At 40.7% G+C, this 23,362-nt stretch overlaps 1 protein-coding gene and 1 long non-coding RNA gene across 5 annotated transcripts in view; one reads left to right on the forward strand and one right to left on the reverse strand.

The window, feature by feature from the left end:
- The window catches only part of LOC122409151 (uncharacterized), a 178,856-nt gene that overhangs the window by 88,258 nt on the left and 67,236 nt on the right, over positions 1–23,362 (forward strand). For all 4 annotated transcript variants that reach the window (XM_043416487.1, XM_043416504.1, XM_043416480.1 and 1 more), the window contains exon 5: positions 2,461–2,647. In XM_043416487.1, the coding sequence (XP_043272422.1) occupies positions 2,551–2,647 (97 nt within the window). In that variant the 5' untranslated portion in view covers positions 2,461–2,550. The remainder of the gene's footprint in view (positions 1–2,460; positions 2,648–23,362) is intronic.
- LOC122409172 (uncharacterized) overlaps positions 9,926–23,362 on the reverse strand; it is a 29,136-nt gene continuing 15,699 nt past the window's right edge. The window contains exons 2-3 of the long non-coding RNA XR_006260624.1: positions 14,954–15,006; positions 9,926–10,151 (exon numbers count right to left, since the gene is read on the reverse strand). This is a non-coding gene — a long non-coding RNA (uncharacterized lncRNA). The remainder of the gene's footprint in view (positions 10,152–14,953; positions 15,007–23,362) is intronic.

A 23,362-nucleotide genomic window follows, 5' to 3' on the forward strand; every position in this document is an offset into this window, starting at 1 on the left:
ATTGTAGCACGAAAGAAATGATTGTTTTTTGCAAAAAAAAATGAAATGGCTGAAGGTTGGAACTGTTTTACATTATAATTGTATCCTGGAATGTACGACGGGATTGTTGGTAACTTCAATATAAGTTGTAACCAAAAAGGCTTAATTAAAGTCTTAACAAAATACTGAAACTAAAGTTAGAGGTTTTAAGCTCGCAGCTTAACAAATGTAAAGGATTTAAATTTATTAAAAAAAACAAAAGATCTTTCGATCACTTTGACTTCGTTGTAGTTCGATAAAAATTTTGCACATGTTCTGTGCCAAAGTTCAAAATGAGATTAAACTTTTTTTTTACAATTCTGTTGCAACTTCTATTGCAACACTTATATTGCTTTGAAAGTTATTCACTGCTTTAGCGCTGCCGTCATGTTGCTCCAAGAAACCATTCAAACTGTTGGAAGAGGTTAGATCGTATGGAGGAGCACAGAGTGGTTCTTGTGTCTGTCGACAACCCATGAAAGTTCAAATGCACCCGTATTCTGGCTCAACGTTTGAAATGTCCCACTACAATTTCACTGTCACTCGTTTCACTGTTGGAGCAGAATTTCACAACTGAACCACCGAAATCTTGCATTGTTCGCCAAAGTGAACTGAGATCAAAATCGAAATCGTACCATCGAATTTGTCAATATTTTGCTTAACCAAAAAACGCGATTTGTACAATACAAGTTTAATGTCGATAAATCGTGCACGAGTTCGAAGGAATTGGGTTCTCTGACTGCTCAACTTGATCGTAATCCAACGACTTTTATTTTTATTTTCTGGAGATGTAGAAATTGCCGTGAGTTTTTTTTTGCAAACTGATTACCGAACAATAAATCATTTTGAAGTTGAGTCTCTCCGGGTGTTTTTTTGCCTACTTCACCAATCAAGAGTTGATATTTAGAGCTTGAAATATGATACCTCCACATCCTATCAGACCTTCGTGTTCAACGTTGCATACGTTTCCTCATCCGTTTGACCCAGCAATAATCGTTGCTGCATACACACACTACAATAGACATACTCGTACACACTGAGAAAGAATGGATGTGTCGAATACATGATCGTGTAACGAGAGGGAGAATCTTCAACGCGGGAGCGTTAGCTCGTGCGCTGCGGGAGCTCGTACAACTGCACCACTCGTTATCGTTGCTGAACGAATCCGATTGGATTTCCATGTGAAATTGCAGCTTGGCTAAGGATCAGGAGAGACCACCCAAGGCGCTCCATTTTCATAAATCAACCAATACTTCGACGTTATAAACACATTCGGCCATTGCTTTTATCATAAATCTTTGAATGACTCAAGCCTATCGGAGAATTCACCTCGAGAATTTCACCTTTTGCATCAATACTTGATACGTAGGCCTCAGCGAATAAAGTTTGTCAGTTATTGACCTAGAACTTAAAATTCCGCTACGATATCCGATAATTCATTCCGCACCGTGGATGATCTACGTAACTAAGAAGCATCAGAATTTTCATATGATCCTCTTAAAAGACCGAAGAACGTAGTGTGACCAAAATTTACCATAAGATTTCGAAGAAACCGGAGTGAACAACGCGGAACGAGTGGAGTGTGAGCGTAGAGAGACCCTCGTTCATTTCAGTCTCTCGGAGCTCCGGCGATACGCCGCAGCGAACTCATTTGTGCAACGTCAGGCGCACACCACGTCAGGGGGTTGGTGATGGCGGTGTAGCAGTAACAGCATAGTGACGTCGGTGTGGCGTTGGCTGAAGAGCTCCAGCGCCAGAACGAACGAATTTAATTTCTGGGTAACGTTACACCTTGGAAGAGAGATCCCGTGAGGAACAGAGAGAGAGAGAGAGAGAGAGAGAGAGGCAAATCGCCCCCATATCGCCATTGTGCACCTCCGGCAACGAGCAAGAGAGACCAGATACTCGATCGCAGGACTCCATTTGCGGTTTAGCATAATGGGAACCCAACGCGGCCGTGGCCCGAGGGTTACCCACACTATAGCATGGACCGGGCTACTGCTGGCTCTCATTCACCCGTTGGGACTTCGCTGTCACCCCCTTACTGTCTACCGCGGAACGAGCGAGTGGCGTATCAAAAGCAACGGCATCGTCCTAACGTAGTCACATTCAAACGATACAAATAAGTGAGCTACGCCGTCAATAAAAACCGTATTATATATTGCATAAAAGTGCAGTGCCGTAGGAAAGGAGAGTGTTTCAAAATAAACACAGAAAGTGTTGGATTAATGTATCGTTAATAAAAAATTACTCATTTGTGTGCACAGTCATACATGTTTATATAACGTTTGGGTCTTCTTCAACACACTGTTTATTCGTTACGAATTCCTATTCCCATTAAACCCTCATTTCATGTGAATCCTGCCGCAAGCATAAATAAATGAATCCTCCACCTCGGCTAGTATTTATTTTTCTCTAAAACTGTTATTTTCATTGTTGCAGGAAAACTGTCAGCGATGAGAGGAGTTGGCTAAGGAAGACGAAAAGAGTCGCGCAGGCGCGACACAAACCGGTGCTGATTTTGTTGGAAATATGCCTCGGTCTACGAGAAGAATTCTATTGAACCCGTTCGTACTGCTACTCATCGTAGCGACTAGTTGCAGTGAAACTTTTGGCTCGCGGCAAACAGGTAATAATCTACTTATATGCGTGTAGCTGGTATAACTGCGAACTGTTTTTTGACTAGTCTTTACGAAAAATACAGAATGGACCGAAAAAATGGTATCTCGGCTTCCCATCTACCAGTTCATCAGATCCCGTGAATGGAGGTTTCAAAAAAAAAAAACGAGTCAACGTAGTAGCAAACGAAAAAGTCAAAGGTTGATGACAAGAGTCGTTAGAGTTTCGCAGTCTACTATTTTGAAAGATCTCGCGTAACGTGTCAAGGCGTTTTGTGAGTCTCACAAACCTGCCTCCTTCCACAAGGGCGCCCAGCAGGTTTAGAATAGTAATTGGCCCAAAAGTTATGCGTGACTGGAAACCGCGGAAGAGCGTTCAGCCACTCTGCCCTTCATAGGCAGTCTGTACTAGGAATAAAGTCTATACCAATATAGTAGTAGCGTTAAGAAGAACTGGAACTCTAATTGCGGAGCAAATAAGATTATCTGATCGAATTTTAATGATGGTGTTGCGTGATACCTGCACAAGCGTTCATAAAGCTCGCAACAGCAAGAACATCGAGGGCTGATGTGATCGACCGAGAGTTGGGTCATTTCGAGCCTAAAACAGTAGAACCACAGGCACAGGGTGACCCTCAGGAAGGATCATTGTCGCACGCTCTCGAACCACCGTATATTATTTACATAAGGCACGTATCGAAAAAGGTCAAAGAGGAGAAAAGAGCGAACGTGTTTGCGTTTCCCCTTCCAGTTCGCATTACGTCCCTCTGCCATAAACGTGTGTGACGCCTAGTAGAAAAGCTACGCGAATGCCAATGTACCCAATGACGCCGCAGGGGCTCTAATCTCGAACGGCAAATTTACAACGTATAAACACGCCGTCCTAGTTATCCTACCCAAGCTTTGAGAGTCTCGTTGCTCTTTATTGTAGGTAGTCCTCGCCCCAAGTGCCTTTCGTGATACCTGCGCTCCTGACACTTGTACTCTTCACTTATCCCTGTCGACGAGGAAATATCGGCACCCGTACTTAGTTGAGGTTCACCCTATTTCTTCTGACATGATACGATACTTTTTTAGGATTAACTAAAATGCTGCAATACCTTTTAGATTATATCTCAGCTGTACTTGGATTCCGACACAGCTCATCGCACAGATACTCAATCGTTGGAGCCCTGGACACCCCATTTCAAGACTGATAGAAAAGGCTGATTGTTCCAGATCAGTATAAACGTAAATACAAACAATGTTGAGCACTAATGTTTGTGATGATTTCACATATTTAGCGCATTACGGATGCCGGACTATATTTTCGTCTCGTTTCACATATTTGTTTCATCTCTCATCTCATTGTTTTTTCCTTTCTTTTGAGCCGACGTATTCAATAGCATTTACATTCCTAGAATTCGTGACTTCAAGTTGTCAATCGATCTCAGGGTCAACTTCGTGCTTCTTTGCCATTTCTTTCCATCTTATTTGTTAATGGTCTTAGTAAACTTTGCGGAAGACGCAAAGACGGGATAATGATATCGAATTGAAAGAAGTTGAAGTGGAAGATTCGCAAGAAAAATTTAATATGCTGAGTCATTTGTTCGTTACAAATCGTCTCAACTGGAAGTTTGTGTTGAAGTGTCCGATGAAAAAAATACGTAACGTATCATTCAGTAATATGTAGCACGAAAAAAATAATAATACTCATTTTAATAAGAGAACACGATACGAGACGTAACAGCTTGAAAAACGTCTTTCGTGACGATAATCCGGAGCGATGTTCCACTTTTTCTGTCGTCTCTATACTTAATTGAAAATTTTAGCACGCGACGATTATACTGATGGAGGCTCTGTATCCGAGTTCGCGATCATAGAAGAAGACGAAAGATTTATCGTGGCTTGTTCTTTTTTAGGGGTTGTAATTTCATGCAAAATGGTACGAACATGATTAAGAAACCTGAGAAATATTAAAGACTTTATTAACAAGGCCTAGCGAACAGGCGGATTCGGAAAATCTTGTTTACAAGTGGAATGTCGGTTGAAATTTTTGAAAATATTGGTTTGCAGTTTGATTTTAAAAAATGGTCAAGCAAACATTGATATTCTTCCACTGAAGAGTTTGCACTCGTACTGCTTTCAAAGGTATACTCAAAATTTGAATGATCTTTGGATTGAAACGAAATGAGTACATAATAATGGTGTTAGCGTTTGTCGTGATTTCTGCAGGTCCTGGCGCAGTAAAGAGTGAAGAGGTAACTGTGAGCAATTCAAATTACCGAGTGCTGCTGCGGTGAAGCTTCTTTGATATTGAAACCCAATCTCACTTACGGTACTACCCTCTTCCACTATCGCGCTAGTACCATTGATACGGGTAATTTCGCTTTATTAGCTGAAATCGCATTAGGTCCCCAGGTGATTAGGTAGGCAGAAGCAGAAGGAAAGGAAAGAAGAAAAGGAGAAAGAGAGAGAGGAGAGGCTGAAGGTCCACGTAGGAATAGCCTAAAGATAGAAACAGCCAATGTGAGGAGTAATAAGGGTGTCGCAAAATACGAGTTTTTACCGGCCCTTTTGAGTTCCATTTAAGCGGTATTTGATTAATTCATTTTTTATTCATGCGACTCATCATAATTTTCTATTTCGTATTTCGTGAGAAAAACCGAAGAAAAACCATGAACTGGATTCATTATATCGTCAACCGAAGCCTGTGGGTTTAGAGCAGTTGTTTGGCTGCCAATTTTTCGTCAGAAAATCGGTTATGGAAAGAGACGATCCTCCAAATTTGAACTCAATGTAACAAAATGTGATGACTGAAAATTTTTGAAATCTTTAAAAAGTTAATTCTTGTTTTTAATAGCTGAATTATCCGTTTACTACTTCGACTACACTTCCTTTTCCGCTTATGTCTTTTTCGTCTTGTTCTTCATCGTACACGTCTTTATTCACCAATGAGAATAATTCCCTACTACGAATGGCCAGGTCTTATTCAACGTTTCAGTTTGGCCGGCTAAGTGCATCGTAAAAGTTACGTTTGAGCGTGGGAGCTCACACCACCTCCGACGTTACATGGTTTTCCTCTACAGACGCTGTCGCAACAGGCGAAACCTACCCGAGAGTAATACGACTATATTCTCCTTCTTCGTTTGCTTCAGCCTTACTCCCTTTCCGAGAGCAAAATGAGCGAGGGCCTCGTGGCATGTTTTGGTTGTGGTGAAGGTTGATTTGCGCATAAATATTCTACTATCCTCTAAAACCTTTCTATTCAAACTCTTGATACTTTGCTAACACCGAAGAGCATTCGGGTTTTTTTTCGGCTTTCAGTATCATGTGTAATGCTTTCGTACCTTTGGCTTAACATGAAGCAGCTGAGGAACTATTTTAACTAGTGAAACTCTTCGAATAAACGCAAGACGATAATTGTCTTTGCTATATTAAGACTTGCTCGAGTGGATAAAAGCCCAGCTTACTTGACGGATGTTATATTTACCAGAAATTGAAAATTCCTGCACAGTGACAGAGAGTGACAATTTTATTGAGCACGGAAGGGTGCAGCAAGCACCCTTCCTACCTTAATTTGTCCTGCATAATCGAGTCTTCTTCAACTCGAAGAAGTATCGCGTGATCTTTTGTAATGTTTGCAAGACACTGAGCCAAGAAAACCCCGACCTGAGACAAGCTACGAATTCGAATGACAGCAGTTAAATATATTTCAATAATACGACGAAAATATCTTGAACAAAACAGAAGCGTATCCACGACAACCCAAAAAACTGATAATCAGGAAAATTAAAAATGCAACACTGTTCAAGTGAAACGTGAACTCCGTAAAACCTGGGATAACGAGTGTTTTTGCTTTTTTTTGTTTGATACATGAAAATAGCTCAACTTCGCATTTCCATAACAATGATGAAAGAGTTGTGGGGATAAGATTTTAGGGTTTTCTGTCATTCGTTTTTGTGTGTACTATACAAAAAAGCTACGTTATTATTTGATAGCAGCAATTGCCTATTGGAAGGCAACTAAAGTCTCGCGACTATGAATATAGTAAAACATTGTCAACACTGCGTGACCGGTCGTGATTTCTTTACTATTTTTAATAAACATTCATGACAGGTTAGTGAGCAGTAAGCAAATGAAAAACCACGGAAAAATTGTGGTAAAAGTAAAAAGCATAAGCGAGCTTTTCTAATGTGGTCTGCTATGAACGTTGTTTACTTTTACTTTTCATATCGGAAAGAAAAATGGAAGAAAACACGAAAAACGAACACATTTAGATTGTTGAATTCCACCGTCAAAACCCCCATTTATACATTGAGGAAAAATTTCATTCATCGAACAATTTCCATCGAGTTGTTCGAAAATATAGTGAGTTCAACTATTTTTCTTTTTTTCAATATTGAATGATGAAAAACATTCAAAAAGAGAACTGTTCGATCCACCATATTGCCGTCAAGCCGAATTAGATTTTGCCGGAGAGAGGAAGCACAATTTTTCAGAGGATGGAAGTGTGATGCTATTTTAAGACCAGGGAAGAAGAATTGCCACGTTGAGAATACATAACAGTCTGGCTACTTCGTTGAAATTTTCATTCTCTATTTTACCAAAACTACAGATTTTTTTATCTGCTCCGCAGTTATACCCTCGAGGTTTGTGCCAAGAGGTTTTTCGCTCGTGCACCAGTTTCAATATCCGTCTATTTCATCACGTCACACTATCAGGAATATGACCGTTATAGTGTGTTTGTATCGATACCCATCACATCCAAAGTGTACGCATCAAAACAGAGAGAACGAAGACAAAAAGCTAAAAAAAACGATCTACAGAGGTAAATCTGAGAGGCCGCTTTCAATTTTTTCGTGCTAACAATTTTCCCGATTTTCGTAACAAATTGGAGTGACCACAGGATTCGTTTTTCATCGCTGCACATTTTTTTCCGCCCATCAAGTTTTCTCTTTTACGCACTTCACTTGAAAGAGCCTTCACTGTGTTTTTTCTATACATCAACACAGTGTACATTTATAAATATAGATATATATATATAACTTTGTGAAAATCGCTGTTTAGAAAGTATCCATACAACAGTGCCATAATCGCAAACTTCATGAGCCTGTGTCTGTATGCATTAGGGTGGTGCAAATAAAATCGACATTTTTTTCGATTTGTTAGTACTCGTGAATGAAGTAACTTTCCCGAAATTTAAGCTCCAATAAAAGTATTAAAAGGGCGCTTAAATGACTTCAATGTTTTTTATCGGTTTTGGTTAACGATCACGAGACTGAAATTTTTACTTCTCCGCGGAATTTATTCGACTTTTTTTTTGAATCACAAATTTTAAAAGAGTACTTCGACAAGTACTAAGAGCTGTAAAACTCAATGGAAAATAAAACTAACGTTTTTGTTTGCATCGCCGTAGTACCCGTATCATATTTTCAAACTATATGCAAGGGTAAGGAGAGAGAGAGAGATAAGGGGCGGAGAATAGTTCTGTGGCAAAATAGAAAATTGACGAAGTGAACATTTTTCAGTAAACACATGCACCGTGTATGAGTATTCACACAAAAACTCATGCTATTTTTCCAATACTCACTTTCATCCCTAATGGAATATATAATGAAAACAAATCTACGAACTAATTTTCATGAGTGGTTAAAAAAAAAAAACCAGGATGTACAAACGTGTGCCTGTGAGTTCAGGTGGCTCGTGAGACTCTCTCACGTACACAGAAATATGCATCACGAAGAGTGCGTTGCCCATTAAAGCCAAGTGTACACCATTGTGAGTTGTGCTTTTGCTAATGACTTCCTTACGCACGTAATCGTAAAAGTCTCGTTAGTGGTTTTAAGGCAAGTCAGCTGTTGTGGTTTGACGGTTCGCCAGCGGTTATTTATCAGTATATGCAGTAAATGTATAGGGAAGTGCAGACACTTACGTTTGTATAGCGTCACAGATTGCAGTATCATTTACTATAGCCGATACCGAATTTTGTAGCGAGTTATTAAGCACCCAAGCTTTTTAGTGTTCAAATGAGATTTTGAACAATTTTTGTTTTTTTATTCTTTTCATTTGAATACCGAGTCATTACCCACAGCGATTAATGGCATCAAGTCGGATGCGTCGAGAGACTCGAGACGCGATGTTTCGACTGAAAAAAGGCACACGCAATAACCCATTTCGTGAAAATGTATTTGTATGTATACAGAAGAGAGTGAGCAGCACACGAAAGAGACAGAAATATTATAATCCCAGACAAACATATTCACTACGCCAATATAAAGCACTCTCCGTAGCGAGCTCTTTCTCCTTCTCGCTCTTCGTATCGTCGCGTACCTCTTTTCCTCTAGCTGCAGCAGCCACACGATGTTTATTAATGAACGAGAACGTGGCAAAGCTGAGAAATAAATTCTTGGGAAAACCGCAACTTCCACTTGCACACGATGCTGTGGTACGTGGCGCGCCCGATGGGCCAAGGGTCTGGTGCAAGAAGCGAAACCAACAGCAGCCCCCTTTAGTGATGTTAAACTCAACTCTACTTTGGCTGGCAGGTCCTCGACAATCTCGGGGAGAAAATAAGAGAAAGAGAAAAAGTGGGCACACCTTGTCGGCTGCACTTGCAGAACCTGCACAGTCTGCTGACTATATTTCCCCTTTCTCACCCTCGCCTATGGAGAGTCATAAATAAAAATATGACTTGGGTGTTTTACACAAGAGTCAGGATATACTTTAACGATAGGAAATGAGGGAGAGAGAGGGACGAGGAGGCGTGCACAGAAGTGAGAGACACCAAACTTAGTAACTTGATAGTAATTTTTTATGAATTCAAAAGACGTCGTTTCCGTAAAGCGCGAAAGAAATTTTTCTTCTTCTTGAGCACTGCTTATTTGACGCGATGATGAGAAACGTGCTTCGCAGCAAAATCAAAAATTCCGTTTCACGATTTCTTCAAACTGTAATATCCTCATACATGCATGAGTATGAGCTTCAAAAGCACTCGATAACGCACTTAAATGTGGGTTTTTTAAAATATATATTTTCAAACTAACTTTGTCGACTGTTCACGATCAACATGAAAAATTAATAATCATCCCTCGATAAGATGGCTCATACTCAAATAGCTGGTATACGTTACACTTTTCAAAATTATTCAATCTGAATGAAAACCTAACTACGTATCTGACCCAAAAAAATGTATCATTTAATTATTTCTATCGTTCAGTTATTTTTTTCGGTTTTTAATTTATTGCTCCAGAATATGACAGTGACACGTACGCTGAGTTCCATTAATGCCTGGACCTGTCATATGTGCAACTTGAACGGTCGGTAACAATTGACAGGTCCAGGCATTAATGGAATTCAGCGTACAAGTGCAGTTTGAATCACTGCAAGTAACAAGTGTCGTAGATTTACTATTTTTATAACTACATTCAACGTACGACATTCATCTCATCTATCTTTCGTACCCCTTGAACCACAGCCAGTCGGAGCTTTCGGTGCGTTCATTTTCCAAGTACATATAGAGCGAAGTCTTGAGATCTGGAACATATAACAAGTCGATGTGAAGTACTGCACTCCGCAGAGTGTCGGATCCTACATTTTCTGTATAAATATATAATGGCATATTGTGCTTCGAAAGGTGGAAATCAACCAAGTGGAATGAAGGATCATAAGTAGAAGTAACATCTGAAAAGAGATCTCTCTCATTATGCAAGTTCACGAAACACTCGCATACAGAGGGCGTTATCTATTTAGAGGAAAAAGTTGGGTACTGTGTTGATACCAAAACTCACTTGATGTTTTCTCAACTTAATAACGATTCCATATAAAAAAAAAAAACGTATGTACAAACACAGATAAATATAACTGAACGTATTTTGAGGAAAAGAGACATTTTCATCGTCTCCAGAATCTTTTATCATATCTATAAATCTGACGTCTATGTGCTGACAATAAGTCAAATAATCATCAAAGCAGAGCAGATTCACTCAAAGACGGCGAATTTCCTCCTCGGACGGTACACGCGGGACGAAATATTCTTTCCATTTTCGAACGATTTCTTGTGCCATCATCTTAATCGAAAGGTTTGAATTTCTGATGAGCTGGAAGTTTAAGGTCTTGTGTTAAGGCCCTATATGATGGGCGGAAAAATTGAAAATTTTTTTATTAAATATTCTTCAAGTGCAATGTCTGAAGACCAAATTTCATAAAGATCGGAGCATTAGATTCGCAGCTATGGGTATTTCAACCAACCACCCAGTGCGCGTGGTCGTCTAATACTTGAATCTTTAAACGCAATTATCTCAGAATCGTCTTTTTTGAAAAATACCTTTGCGGTGGACACGATTACTATAAAACTATTAATCCGATCCATACCAAATTTATACCACTTATTTATTAAAATAATAGCTAGAGCCTGGACGAAGGATTTCGTATTTTGTTGGAAAAAAAAATAGTAACAAAAAACCGAGAATTAGCACGGCAAAAAATGAATTTTTTGTTAAGACTGTCGCCATTGTTTTTTGAATCAAAATTTTTACAAATCCTTCGTCCAGGCCCAAGCTATTATTATAATAAATACGTGATATAAATTTCGTATGGATCGGCGATTAATAGTTTTTTAGTTATCACGTCCACCGCAACTGATGCTCAAAAAAAATGCTACTGGAATACAGCTAGAGTTCCGCCATTTTGAGAAATTATTTGATGAAAAAAATGGTACAAATCTATGAACATATATACTAATGAATGTCGTTCACAGTTTTTCAATAAACATTTATTCCCTTGTCGAAAAAAAAAAATCAAGAAAATCACGTTTTTTCGCCCGCTGGAAGTGTATATAAGGCCTTGAGTATTACAGCTCCGAAGAACTGAGACTAATCCAATGTGCATGGCCATAACTATAAGCGACATTATCAAGCACATAATTTTGATAATGCGGATAGATTTGCATTGTAAAAAATTAGCAAAAAGCATCGATGGTAGTTCAACTATAAGAATTTCAGTGTTGACGATTGGAATGATTTAAATATATGTTTGTGCTTATCAGCCACGAGTTATACCCAATGCCCTTGGTCGCGATTAATCAGTTGCACGCGCCTCCCCTCCGTGAATTAGCTTCCACACATGTGGAGATAGCAATTGAGTGAGCGAGAGAGAATATGGAAGAAGAAAGCGCACGTGAGAGCCGGAGAGATCCTCGGAGATTTAATTAGCTCTGTGCTATACCGGGTGGGATCCAGGAACGACAGACTCATTCGCTAGTGAATATATCAGAGATGAGGATACTTTTGGAGAGCCGGGTGCGTGACACAATATAATGAACAACTAGTAGAAGCGCAACGATGCTTTACGCATCAATGTGCGTGTGTATGTGTTGCGGAGAAACGCACGAGGGGTTCGCTCCTCGTTCTGGCTACGTAAACCTGTCGCGGGTTTTACAAAGCTCGTGTCACAGTGACAAGCGCACTTCTCGTATTTCTTTCATTTTTTGTCTTTCTAACTTTTCGTGAACTGTCTCTTACCTTTTCGACGGCATTTTGCCTCGCAGTAAGTTAACAGTCGCAAAATTCACTTTATTCACGCGAAGCATATTTTTCCCTATCTGTCTCTGAGAAAGGCGAAAAAGAAGCCTGGCGCCGTTACAAATCTTCTACGTGCTGGCCACTGCGCGCTTATTAGTGCCACCGTCCGGGTTTTCCCTCGTAAGAATTTAGCCTCGCTTGTTTGTAAATTCGTAGTCGTACTGTCGTACCCGTAGAACGGAATGCGCGAACTTGTACGCAGAGAGAGAGAGAGAGAGAGAAGAGAGAGAAAGAGACAAAACAAGCGAGAAGAAAAGGTGGATTCCGAACGATATATTGCTGTGTGGTCTCTGCCCGCAGCGTGCACATTGGGCTATTATTAGGCCTAATAGACCATATGTTACTGGTTTCTTGGCATAGGGAATTAAGAGGGTTGAACCAGCACAAGCGCTTCCACTCGGGAATTTCTTAGCTCATAATGAGCTGTGAACTCGAAGCATTTGAAATGCGCATACGTGGTAAAAAAAGGGCGGACGTGTGCTCAAGCGACGTTGGAGTAATCAGATGCACGTGTCACAGGGCAATGAACTAGCATATAAAACGAAGCGTTGAATAACATTAATGTAAGAAATACAAAATGAGTCTCCGATAAGAATCTTTATCGTTATATATACTTTACCTACGTGAATAGCGTATTTTATAACCATTGAAATATGAATTGATTGTGATCTTCGTGGGAGCTCCAAAAGGTATTGTGAAATCTCAATCAACGTTTTACGTCAACGAGCTTTCATGTCTTTTTTAGCTGGCATTGATAAAAATAGCACACACATTGAGCAAGTGGTATACATAACGCTCGTAAAAAATATAAATCTCTGTGATACGTTTCTACACTAAAATCACCATGAACAAAAGAGAGAGGAGTAAACTGTACGACGAATTAGAAGACGCCGAAATAGCGACGTAAAAGTTGGATGCCTGCTCTTGAAGCGCCAAGCCTTCTGTCTCTCTCCCACTATCGAGACGGAAAAAACGAAATATAAAGCAACGTCTGAGTGTACGTGTGCGCGTCAAGAGGGTGTTATGAGGCTGGTGCGTTTGATACGTCAATCTTCACTGCGCACGTGTGCCCACCCACGCAATGGACAGTGAACAACGAACGAGACTTAGCGTTGGCGCAGCAGAGGGGTTAGAGCGGTGATACGCGCGTATTTAAGTACACGGTCGTAAACGTGCCGCGGGTTGACATCCGGCATTATCGTTCTATGATTTACGCATTCCGACTGTATTCCGCCCTTCGCATCTCTTTTCGTAAAATTTATTATGTTCCTGCCGTGACGCTCGCTCTCCTCTTTCTTATTCTTTCCTTCATCCTTTATTTTTCCAACCATTTTCTTTTTTATCTCACGTCTTCCGCCGCTTTCATTCTGTACGAGTTTTTCCTCTCTCTCTCTATCCTACTTCCGTTCTCAGTTTGTAATCCCCCGTCCCGGTCGCTCGTTACTTCTCTCACTCCTTTTTACTAGACACCCTGCTTCCAACGGTTAACTGATCACGCTATGACGATATCGTCTACCGGATTACCGTTTGTAAAATCCCCTCAACTTTATATTTAGAAATATCGATGTGCCACTAATTTCGAGCAAGAAAACAAGATCCGAGCCAGAAGTGCGTAGACCCTTTTTTCTTCTCGATCGAAAAAAATGCTTTTGTTTTCTACAATTTCACCTCTTCGTCGACTAGTATCGAGTTATTGATTATTTTATTTAAGGAAACTGTCAACAATATTGCGTCAAAGAGCATTAACTTGTACGAGAGAAGGAAACGACGACCGAAAATGCTACACAGATATATAAACGTAGGATGTGCATATATTAAAAAGAGCAATCCAATGGGAATTCCAAAGAATTGTGGAGGGTCTCAAAACTTCTTTAACGGCTCTAAAAGCCTTCTTAGATATACACTGTAAACTTCGTTAACGATTCGACGTCTGTCTCTTAAAGTCTTCCGCGAATCACGGGGGGAAAGAGAGCAGAGCTTTAGCGCAGTCACAATGTACAGTGGCAGGAACGATAGAACTGGTTGAAAAAGAAATACGACTCATAATTACCCTCTTTACACACTCCCTTGTATAGATATATACGTTTAATAAGATTATACATAATATAGTGTAATTTAACTGCACTCAGACCGATTTATGTGCATTAAATATTTATATACGCTACCGGTTGTATATTGTGCACCCTCTCATATACATTCAACTGAATTTTATATACACACGAACCAAGCATTTCATTCCATAGAGGCCACCTTCGATCCATGAATATTCGTGAAGGAATGATCCTTAGAACTTCTCTCGACGAGTCCTGTTCAACTTTTCACTCTCAAGGGTCCTAAAATTTTGCCGAAATTGCGTAAACTTCCAGCGATTCGGGATGCTCGATAATCTGTTTTTAAATAATTGCACGATGATACTTTTACGGGTATTTCAAAGGTCTGGAAAAATGTTTGAAAGTGTTCGTTGGAAATTTGCTCTCCGACTCACTCTTCCATTTCCTTGCCAGAGCACGATTTTCCACTGGACATATATTCATCGATCCACCACTTAAGAATTTGACACGCTTCGACTATATCACTACCATTATTTGGGTTTACGCCTAAAAGTGTTCTCGCGCGTCCCTATGCGAAATGTGATCCGTACGCAGGGATGGTTCTCCACCCTTAATTACTAGTTTCAATCCTTGTCCCCACTTCATCGCTTTTTGTCGCATCTCGACCTTGAATACAGCTCGTTACCAAAATATAATTAACGCTTACCACTGCTCTTCCTGCGTTGCTCTCCACTCACGCCCACCGGTCCAACAGAAAACCTGCAAAATGAATGAGATTTGATGAATTTATAAAAATGGAATGTCACCACGAAAGAAATTGGTAAATGATTGGAGAGTACGTGTGTGCCAACGGATAGGAAAGCTCACTCCGATGGCGATGCTTTGTCCAGAAAACAAATAAATACGAGCGCACATTATATATAAGACACCATCCGTATATAAATTATATGCGAGTCACGTGCGCCCAGTACACAATTTCGGGGTGTCTCAGTAGGCGCCATGCGCTTCATTCCTGAAATCATGATTCCCTCGTCCATCGTAGGATATCCGTTATTCCAGTGTAGCTTTCGCACAGCGAGAAATCAATGGGGTTCGACGCCATATAGTGGAGCTCAACATTGACGGGCCGAATGTACAGATTGAAGGCGAATCACTTCGTATCATGGATCTCTCACCAGCCCGAATGAATCGAACCGCAGAGCGAGAAACATGCGGCCGAAATGTCATGACGTCACGAAGATCTTCCCGTTTTTGTGCTCCCCGTAAATTCACTCGGTTGAACATAAAAGTATTAACTTACAAGAGCTGAGGAATGGAAGATGGAAGCGATAGCGATGGAAAAAATTAGACGAGCTTCATCATCGCGGATCCTTTGCACGTTAGAACGACGATTTTGAAAAAAAAAAACGGATTTGTGAGTGGCGCGCGAAAGGGATTCATGTGAGAGGGTAAGAAAACTTGGAGGATCTGACGCTAATTTCAGGAAAGTGTTAGAGTATTAATGCGACGGGCCACTGAAGGTACGATGCTGTTAACCACTGTGAGGATCGACTACCGAAGCTACTAGAAAGTAACGCGATCAGGTTTGTTCGGCTTCTGTTCTCTCAACGGAACTACATACATGTATATATACTCACACGCGGTTTAGTAAACGGCTAGAGATCACGCAAGCTTGTAACGCGCGATATACATGTATGTAAGCTCATGCAAAGAGGGCGAGCGAGAAAGAGAGAGAAGAAAGAAACAGGAGAAAACGAAGAGAAGAGAAAGAACGTGCGAAGTACCCGCAAAGTCCATCCGTTACTTAAAAGCCTGCGTGCGACAGGTATACGAGAAACCATGCCGCAATAGAGTACATTGTACATTCGGAAGAGTATTACTCCTCCTACAAGCTACGCCTGAATTAGTTACAACTGTTTGCATTGGCTATCTAGAGTCGCGGCAGCGACTCTGAGACAAGTACATTTATATATGTGACGAGTTGCTGCCAGAGACTCTTTACCGGAGCGATAGCGTTTCCAATTGTTTTCGAAAATTTTCAAAATTTGTTTCTTCAATAATTAATTAATTATAGCATTCGGGAGAAGATTAGATATGCTTGACTATCGTAAGATACTTTACAAATGATCTATCGAGGTTCTCAATTTACAGTATACGACTCAACCTGGAACCTAAACTGAACCCAGAGCGGGTGAATTGCATGAACATTTTTATCCGAAAGTCGCTAATGAATGAAGGGTTTAAGGGGCGGGGTCCTGCTTTAGAAAGCCAAAAAATCGATTGTTTTCGGGAAGGTTTTTCGATAGACGGAAATAACTCACCGTAGCGAACTTTTCGGTATAGTTTCAAGGATATTTTGAAGGGACAAAAACATCTTTTTTGTGTGAGGAATACTAATTTGTACATGGTTCATGCGCAAAGTCTGATTGTCAAAGTTTCTCAGCTGCGTACAATGTGGAGATCGTTATTATTGTCTGCAACAGAAATTCCAAATGTTTTTTTTCCATTTTCATATATTTTTCTTCCATATGAACCTATAAAAACCCAAGAAAATTGCAAAATTATATATTTTTAGTGAGTTGGAAAAAAAACGCTTCTAAAAAAGAAGAATGTCACTTCAACGTGCTGTAAACATAGAATTTCGCAATTTTTTCGAGTTTTTATAGGTTCGTATGGAAGGAAAATATATGAATATGGAAAAAAAAATTGGAATTTTTGTTGCAGACAATAATTACGATCTCAGCTGCGTACAATATTGTGTACGTAGCTGAGAAACTTCGACAATTAGACTTGGCGCATAAGCCATCATGTATAAATTAGTATTCCTTACATCAAAAAATATTTTTGTACTATTGAAATATCCTCGAAACAATATCGAAAAGTTCGCCATGCGGTGAGTTATTTCCGTCTATCCTAAAAACATTCCCGAAAACAATCGATTTTTTGATTTTCTAAAGCAGGACCCCCCTTAATAAATTAAACTATATACTTAAAATCTCGAAGGAAATAACAATCGAGATGCAAAATAATTTAACAATGAGACACCAGAATAACGCATACTACGACAAGGCGAAGGTGTATAGTTTTGTTTCAACGCTAGCAGGGATATACTTCAAATCACATTAATTAGATTCTATCGATAAGTACGCACGATAAGGATAAATTAGATGTCGAAATTGCTTCCGTTCGCCCGTGTCCGCTTCCGTTAATATTATAGATAAAATGAAATTATCCGTATTCGTAACTGTCTATAGTAGTGGCTTTAAATTTTCGCGAAATCCCACATAATTGATTACATTCCGCTTGAATCTGACGAAGCTGGATACCGATGACACAGAGGAATTTGTTGCAGCTTTCCAGCAACCTCTCGGGATGTTGTTTCGTGCAGTGAACGTCGTACGTACGTGTTTCGAAACGAGTCTCAATATTATCGAAAACACTGGAGGTTTCCATTTATATATCCATCCACGTTCCAAGTTTCATGTATGTACACGAAAGTGAAACACAGCGTGTACATATACAAGCGCGTAACACCGCAGGAATATCGGTTGCTACGAGCGTTAATGAAATTTGACTTGGGTTAAAACGACTAGGTATGTGATGGTCTGCCCCGGCTGTCGCTCTTTCCCTAACCTGCCCCCCCCCCCCCTCTCTCTCTCTCTCTCTCTCTGCTCTCACTCTTTCCCTCTCCGCCTCTGTGATAGCCACATAGTGGTTCACCCACGACCTGATAACGTTAACGGTCACACGGAGTTTCTTGGTTAAGCGGATGGTGAGATGAGCAGAAACAGGGGAATGAAGAGACAGGAGCGAAGTAGGGTCTCATTTCACTCGCGACATTACAACGAGACCTTCCTGCTGTGGACGAAGCTTCTTTCGCGCAATAAATGTGTGTACATATATGTACAGTATGCACATGCATATTATATTGTATCCATAGGATTTTACCCGACCTGTACACATATATGTGTGTGTTAAAACTGACGAGCTCCTTTTCATCTAAACTACCCGGCCATTTGTGCCTTAACATTACTCGGCATTTATGTCTCACTCACAAACTTGAGCCGCCGAAACCAATTACGTTGTTTCGTATGATCGCTTCCACTTCAACAGGCTTTCTCACATTTCTGCACTTACTCCAACGCATCGCTTTTAGAAAGAGTTTTGTATAAAAATGTCAGATGGAAACGTTATTTTTCTTATTTTTTTTTTTTCATTTCAGTTCAATTTTTATTATCCATTTCCAGTTTTTACGTGCCGTTTCTATTATCTCTACTTCACTTTTCTCCTTACTTCGCTGTTCCTGTTTTCATTATCCCTTCGAATGTTGCTTGCAATTATTCTTTCTTCATATTCACTGCTGCGTCGGACTTACGAAGGACGAGGAGAACCGTCAAATATCCGGTCGAGAGTTCGGCAACATTTTTACCGAATTGCACCTGGTTGGGGTTATTGGAAAGTCAGAAAAAGTGCCTCCTGCCTAGCGATTGATGCGCGGGCCCGTCCAGGCCTGCCTGGTCACGCATTCGCGCGTACTTTTTTTTGCCTCCCCGATGCGACTACGCACTCTCGAAAAATATGAAGAAATCGATCGACTTGATCGGATGTGAAACAGAGAAATAAGCTTTCAACGATAACTAGAGGTTTGTATTAATTATGGTTATGTTTTTTCTCCTAATTCAATGCGAAACTGTATCGATAACGGACTTGAATTTGCGCAAAAGAGTTCTCGGTCCATTGCGTAAACGCGAGATATTATCAGAGACCGAATGAACGAAAAGGTTGCTGGTGAAAACGATCCATCACTTAGTAAATACCATGAATGATAGTAATGGAGAGGAAAAGAAGAGAAAACTGTCCAACAAAAGGGCTAACCGAATCGAGCGGAATATTGGCCAGGAGTGTGTACAGAAACAACCCCTTCCCACGGGACTTTTAGTCGAAATGAACGGGAGCGTCTAGTCAGGTTTATAAACTGATGTATGGCTGATTGTGATTGAAGTGACCTCGTGGTTGCTGGTGAAGCTTTCGTGTAGTTCACGTTTCTGGTATATACTTCCATATATTACTACAAAAGAAGAAAACTGTCACTGCGTGAGACCAGAGGGTTGTCACTGCTCGTGGGGATTTTGGAAACTGCGGTCCTCCGGGAATAACCGTCCGAACCCTCCGATCTCTTTTCTTTCTATTTTTCGCCGATTTCTCTTCCCAGGCGGGCCTGATGCATCTTTTCTATTGCCGATTTGAATCCCTTGGCAAGTCGAAAAGGTATCATCGGATGGAGGGTTGGGAAGACGGGAAAGAACGTAACCACGATCCATTTGAGATTCCCGAGAGAGATCGTGATAAGTGAAACGAGACGCGAGTAAAGTGACGAGAAGGGGGGAAATGTCAAATCTAGAAAACACTGATCCCGCCAAAGGGCTCGCTGTTTAATTCTCCAATTCTCAATTGCCAGGATACAAAACTAGGAATAATATGTTGATAGGATGACGTAAAGAAATATTAAAATGTTGCATCTCCACGCTGATTGAACCGGCGAAACAGGAAATGAAGAATTGTCTTCTCTCAACGAATGCAAGTATTCAGAAAAAAGCAAAAGAGTGAACGTTTAGAGAAAACGTGCTAAACACCCTGATGGAAACGGCGATAGGACAAAAATCAAGGTAACCGAAAAACTAAAAAAAACTGTAAACAGACGTTAAAACGTTTGTTCCTGTTTTCTCATTTTTTTCTGTTTTTCTTTTCCCTTCAATTCCTATTTCGTCTCTTCGTCTGTTGTCGTAAGCGACCATTGAGTAAGTTTGTATTCATCATAGAAAGCGCATAAATCACGTTATCAAATGTAATCGTCATTTTTTTAATTCGATAAACTCCCAACAAATGGCGGCCCCTTCAACTTCACGAGTAAGGGGAAATCGACCAATCTGAAGTAAAGATAAACGGGGCCCACTCGCTGTGCCTTCTTCTTTTCAATACTCGGCGTCAAGACGCTGCCGCGTCTCCAGATACATCGTGTGCTCCCTCGCATTTTATATAGGATCGAAATCAGATTTATAACTAAGCTTTTCCTCTGCTTAGCCTCGACGAGGTATCAACTTTTTACGCTGGTCAACGTTCCAAATTGTTAGTTCGTCTCTTCCTACGAAAACGCTAGAAAATAAGAGTGTTCACACTACCATCGAAGTTCTGGTAACAAACCCTGATCAATCTTCGGGCTTCAAACAGAAACTGGAACTTTTTGATTCAATCACAATTGCCGTGAGCAAAATTTTCCATATTTTTCAAAGCCCTCGCCATCAAATGCATGTTCCGACTATCACGCGATTCATTATTTGAACATTTGCTGGCACAGAGGAATGGCCCAACAGCGAGGCATGGCAGAGACCAGGGAATAGTTTTCACACGAGCCACTCTCCAAGTCTCGCTGTTTTGTATTACAACACCATAACGAGAGTGACGAACGTTCGCATCAAGACTGTAGTGGTCTGGTCGGGATGTGCTAAACTTCGTTGAGCGCGCTCATGCACAGGCGAAAACTCTTCAGCTTTTCGTACTATGAAGATAATCTAGCCCCGTTATCGTTTGAAATATTAAACGATGCGAGTTTTATGAAATTACTAAGAGTTTCAGTACTAAATTGGAACACGAACGTACACCTGTGAAATGCGTTTATACCAACCGCTCTATGGAAAAGAACGATGCACCATCGTAATTGACCACAAGGCGTTGGCCTATATACAATCTTGAATCCGCTTACGAAAAAAGTTGACGCATATACAATGATGTATTTTTCCTGAACAACAGTTTATAAAGTTGTTCAGGTTTGAGAATAAAGCTCCACACATTAACAACGATCCGTCACTCTGAGCGGTGTGATGATGAGAAAAGGTCATCTCGCCTCATAGAAAAACACACGAGACTACACAATAATTTCGTGACTTACTACCTTGTGATTATTTGTACAATGGAGAAATTATTTTCTACAGATGTACAAAGAAAAAAAGGACTTTTTGTCGTTGCACGAGTCTTTTCTTGATCGGTTTTCCATTCGCAATTCTTTTTGCTCGTCGGAGCCTTTATAAAGTTGGTCAAAATGATTCAAAGCGTCCGCTCCCAGATCGCATCTAGTCTTGAATTCTCTGTGCACCACCACCAATGTCTCATTTCTCTCAGTGGAATGTTGGTGGAAGCCAGCCATTGTCGACCGCGTTTCCTCTGATTGAAAACTGCCGATAGGCGATATCGATTGGGAAACCTCATGGTCTCTCTGACTGTCTTATATTTTCCTCTGTCCTATGCCCCACCCTGTAGCACTCGCGTATAAGCAATCGACGACTGCCTTCCTTTCCTAGCACTTTCTTCTTTTTTACGTTCATTTTCTTTGCTTTTTTCTACTCACGGAGGAATCGAGGATTTCGTTTACTCTCGTGGCATCCTTCTCTCTCTCGAAGGAAGCATCCCTGTGGCACTCTTCCACGTATTGTCGACACGGCATTTTCTATTTCGAGCAGTCGTTCGTTTCCTTCTGTGAACCTCTTCTACGTTTTCCTTTCCAGCCATCCCACCACTTACACGCAAAACAAAAAGCTCTACGCGAATCCACACGCGCCTTAAAAATCCTTGTCTTATTTCTTCCGCAAGCTCGTTCAATTTGTTCTTTCCATTGTTTTTTGTATTTTCATTTTCAGTTACGTTTGTCCCTTATCTGCTTCTTTTCCAACGATCGAAATCACGTCCACGGGTTAAAGCTCTTATACTTACGGTCTACCACGCTCGATATAGCGAAGATCGTCGTAGTCCCTTCAGCTTCGCCATAAGGATCTGTCACATTCTTGTACACCGGTAATGTTCGTTCAGAGTTTAGCTTGCCTCAGCAAAGCTCCAACTGTCTGTGCGTGTGTGTGCTGCAAAATCTGCGGAAGCGCCTCGTGGGAAGTCAGAAACGAAACTTTTGAGATTCGAGAAGCGAGCGAGGCGGATCGTTGGAAAAACTAGAGGCTTTGTAGAATAGGATAAGAATAAAAAACGAACGAAGAAAACTCAGTCACCTGACGATAGCAAACGTCGGTTGGCTCAGCTAGAACTCAACTCAAAACTTGCCCGCAAGAATCCTCAGTTATAATCGGGTTGGTTAAAGTTTCAAATGCATCTATACAACCGCATGTAATTCGTATCGATATATATAGAAACCAAATTGCCAAGTTATTCTGCCAGTGAGCCCTGTCACTGCAAATGTCAGAATTTTTTATGCACACGCGACTACTTATAGCTGCTTATTTTTACTTCACTGAAAGTAGTAAGCTTCGTGATCAATACTCGGCTTTGTTGAAGATTGCAAAAGTTGAAACTCGTAAAAAGAAACAGAGACGCGTCCGTGTATAACATACGTTTACGTAAATAATTATGAATTATCTCGAGCGATCTCGTTGATACAGCAACAAAGATACAAAGAGCGAGGAAGCTTCGAATGGCTCAAGTGTATGGCGGTAAGAATAAATCATTTATTGCATAACGATAATGTATTGGATCGCGCGTTCATTTGACGATATTGAACTCTGCGAACGTTAGAAAAGATCAGTATATTGCCAGGTGAAACTTGACACAAAAGTAACGTCGTAGAAACTGGTCACAATTTCGTCATTGTAATTTTCCTCCGTACATACTTCCGTTTTCTCCAGGGTGACATAAGAAATTCAAGATAATTTGTAAATGTGAGTGCTGGGAACAAGAGGATTGAGCACGCACTTGAGTGAGATATGGAAGACGAGAGAAAGAGAGCGAGGCTCTAAAGCAAGAGAGTAAAATACATGACGAATGCGGAACATGGGTTTGAGATGCACAGAGAGACAAGTAGAGCAATGGAAACGTCGTAGGAACTTAATTAATCAAAGCCTGGCACCTTCTTGAGAGTACCTCATTACCAGAATACGGGCGTGAGCCCGAGTGACTGACCCGAGTATTCGAGCAACACCAGTCGCAGGGCGATAAGGGTGTGTCACCGTAGTGATCTCAGTAAGAGGGAAGATGGCATCGGCGTTGCAGCTATAATTGAAACGCGCCTAATTACCGGAATATACGAGCTACCTGAAAAAAGTAGAATGCCGAAGAAATT

The sequence above is a fragment of the Venturia canescens genome, chromosome 1 (assembly GCF_019457755.1).
Source record: "Venturia canescens isolate UGA chromosome 1, ASM1945775v1, whole genome shotgun sequence".
Lineage (NCBI taxonomy): Eukaryota > Metazoa > Arthropoda > Insecta > Hymenoptera > Ichneumonidae > Venturia > Venturia canescens.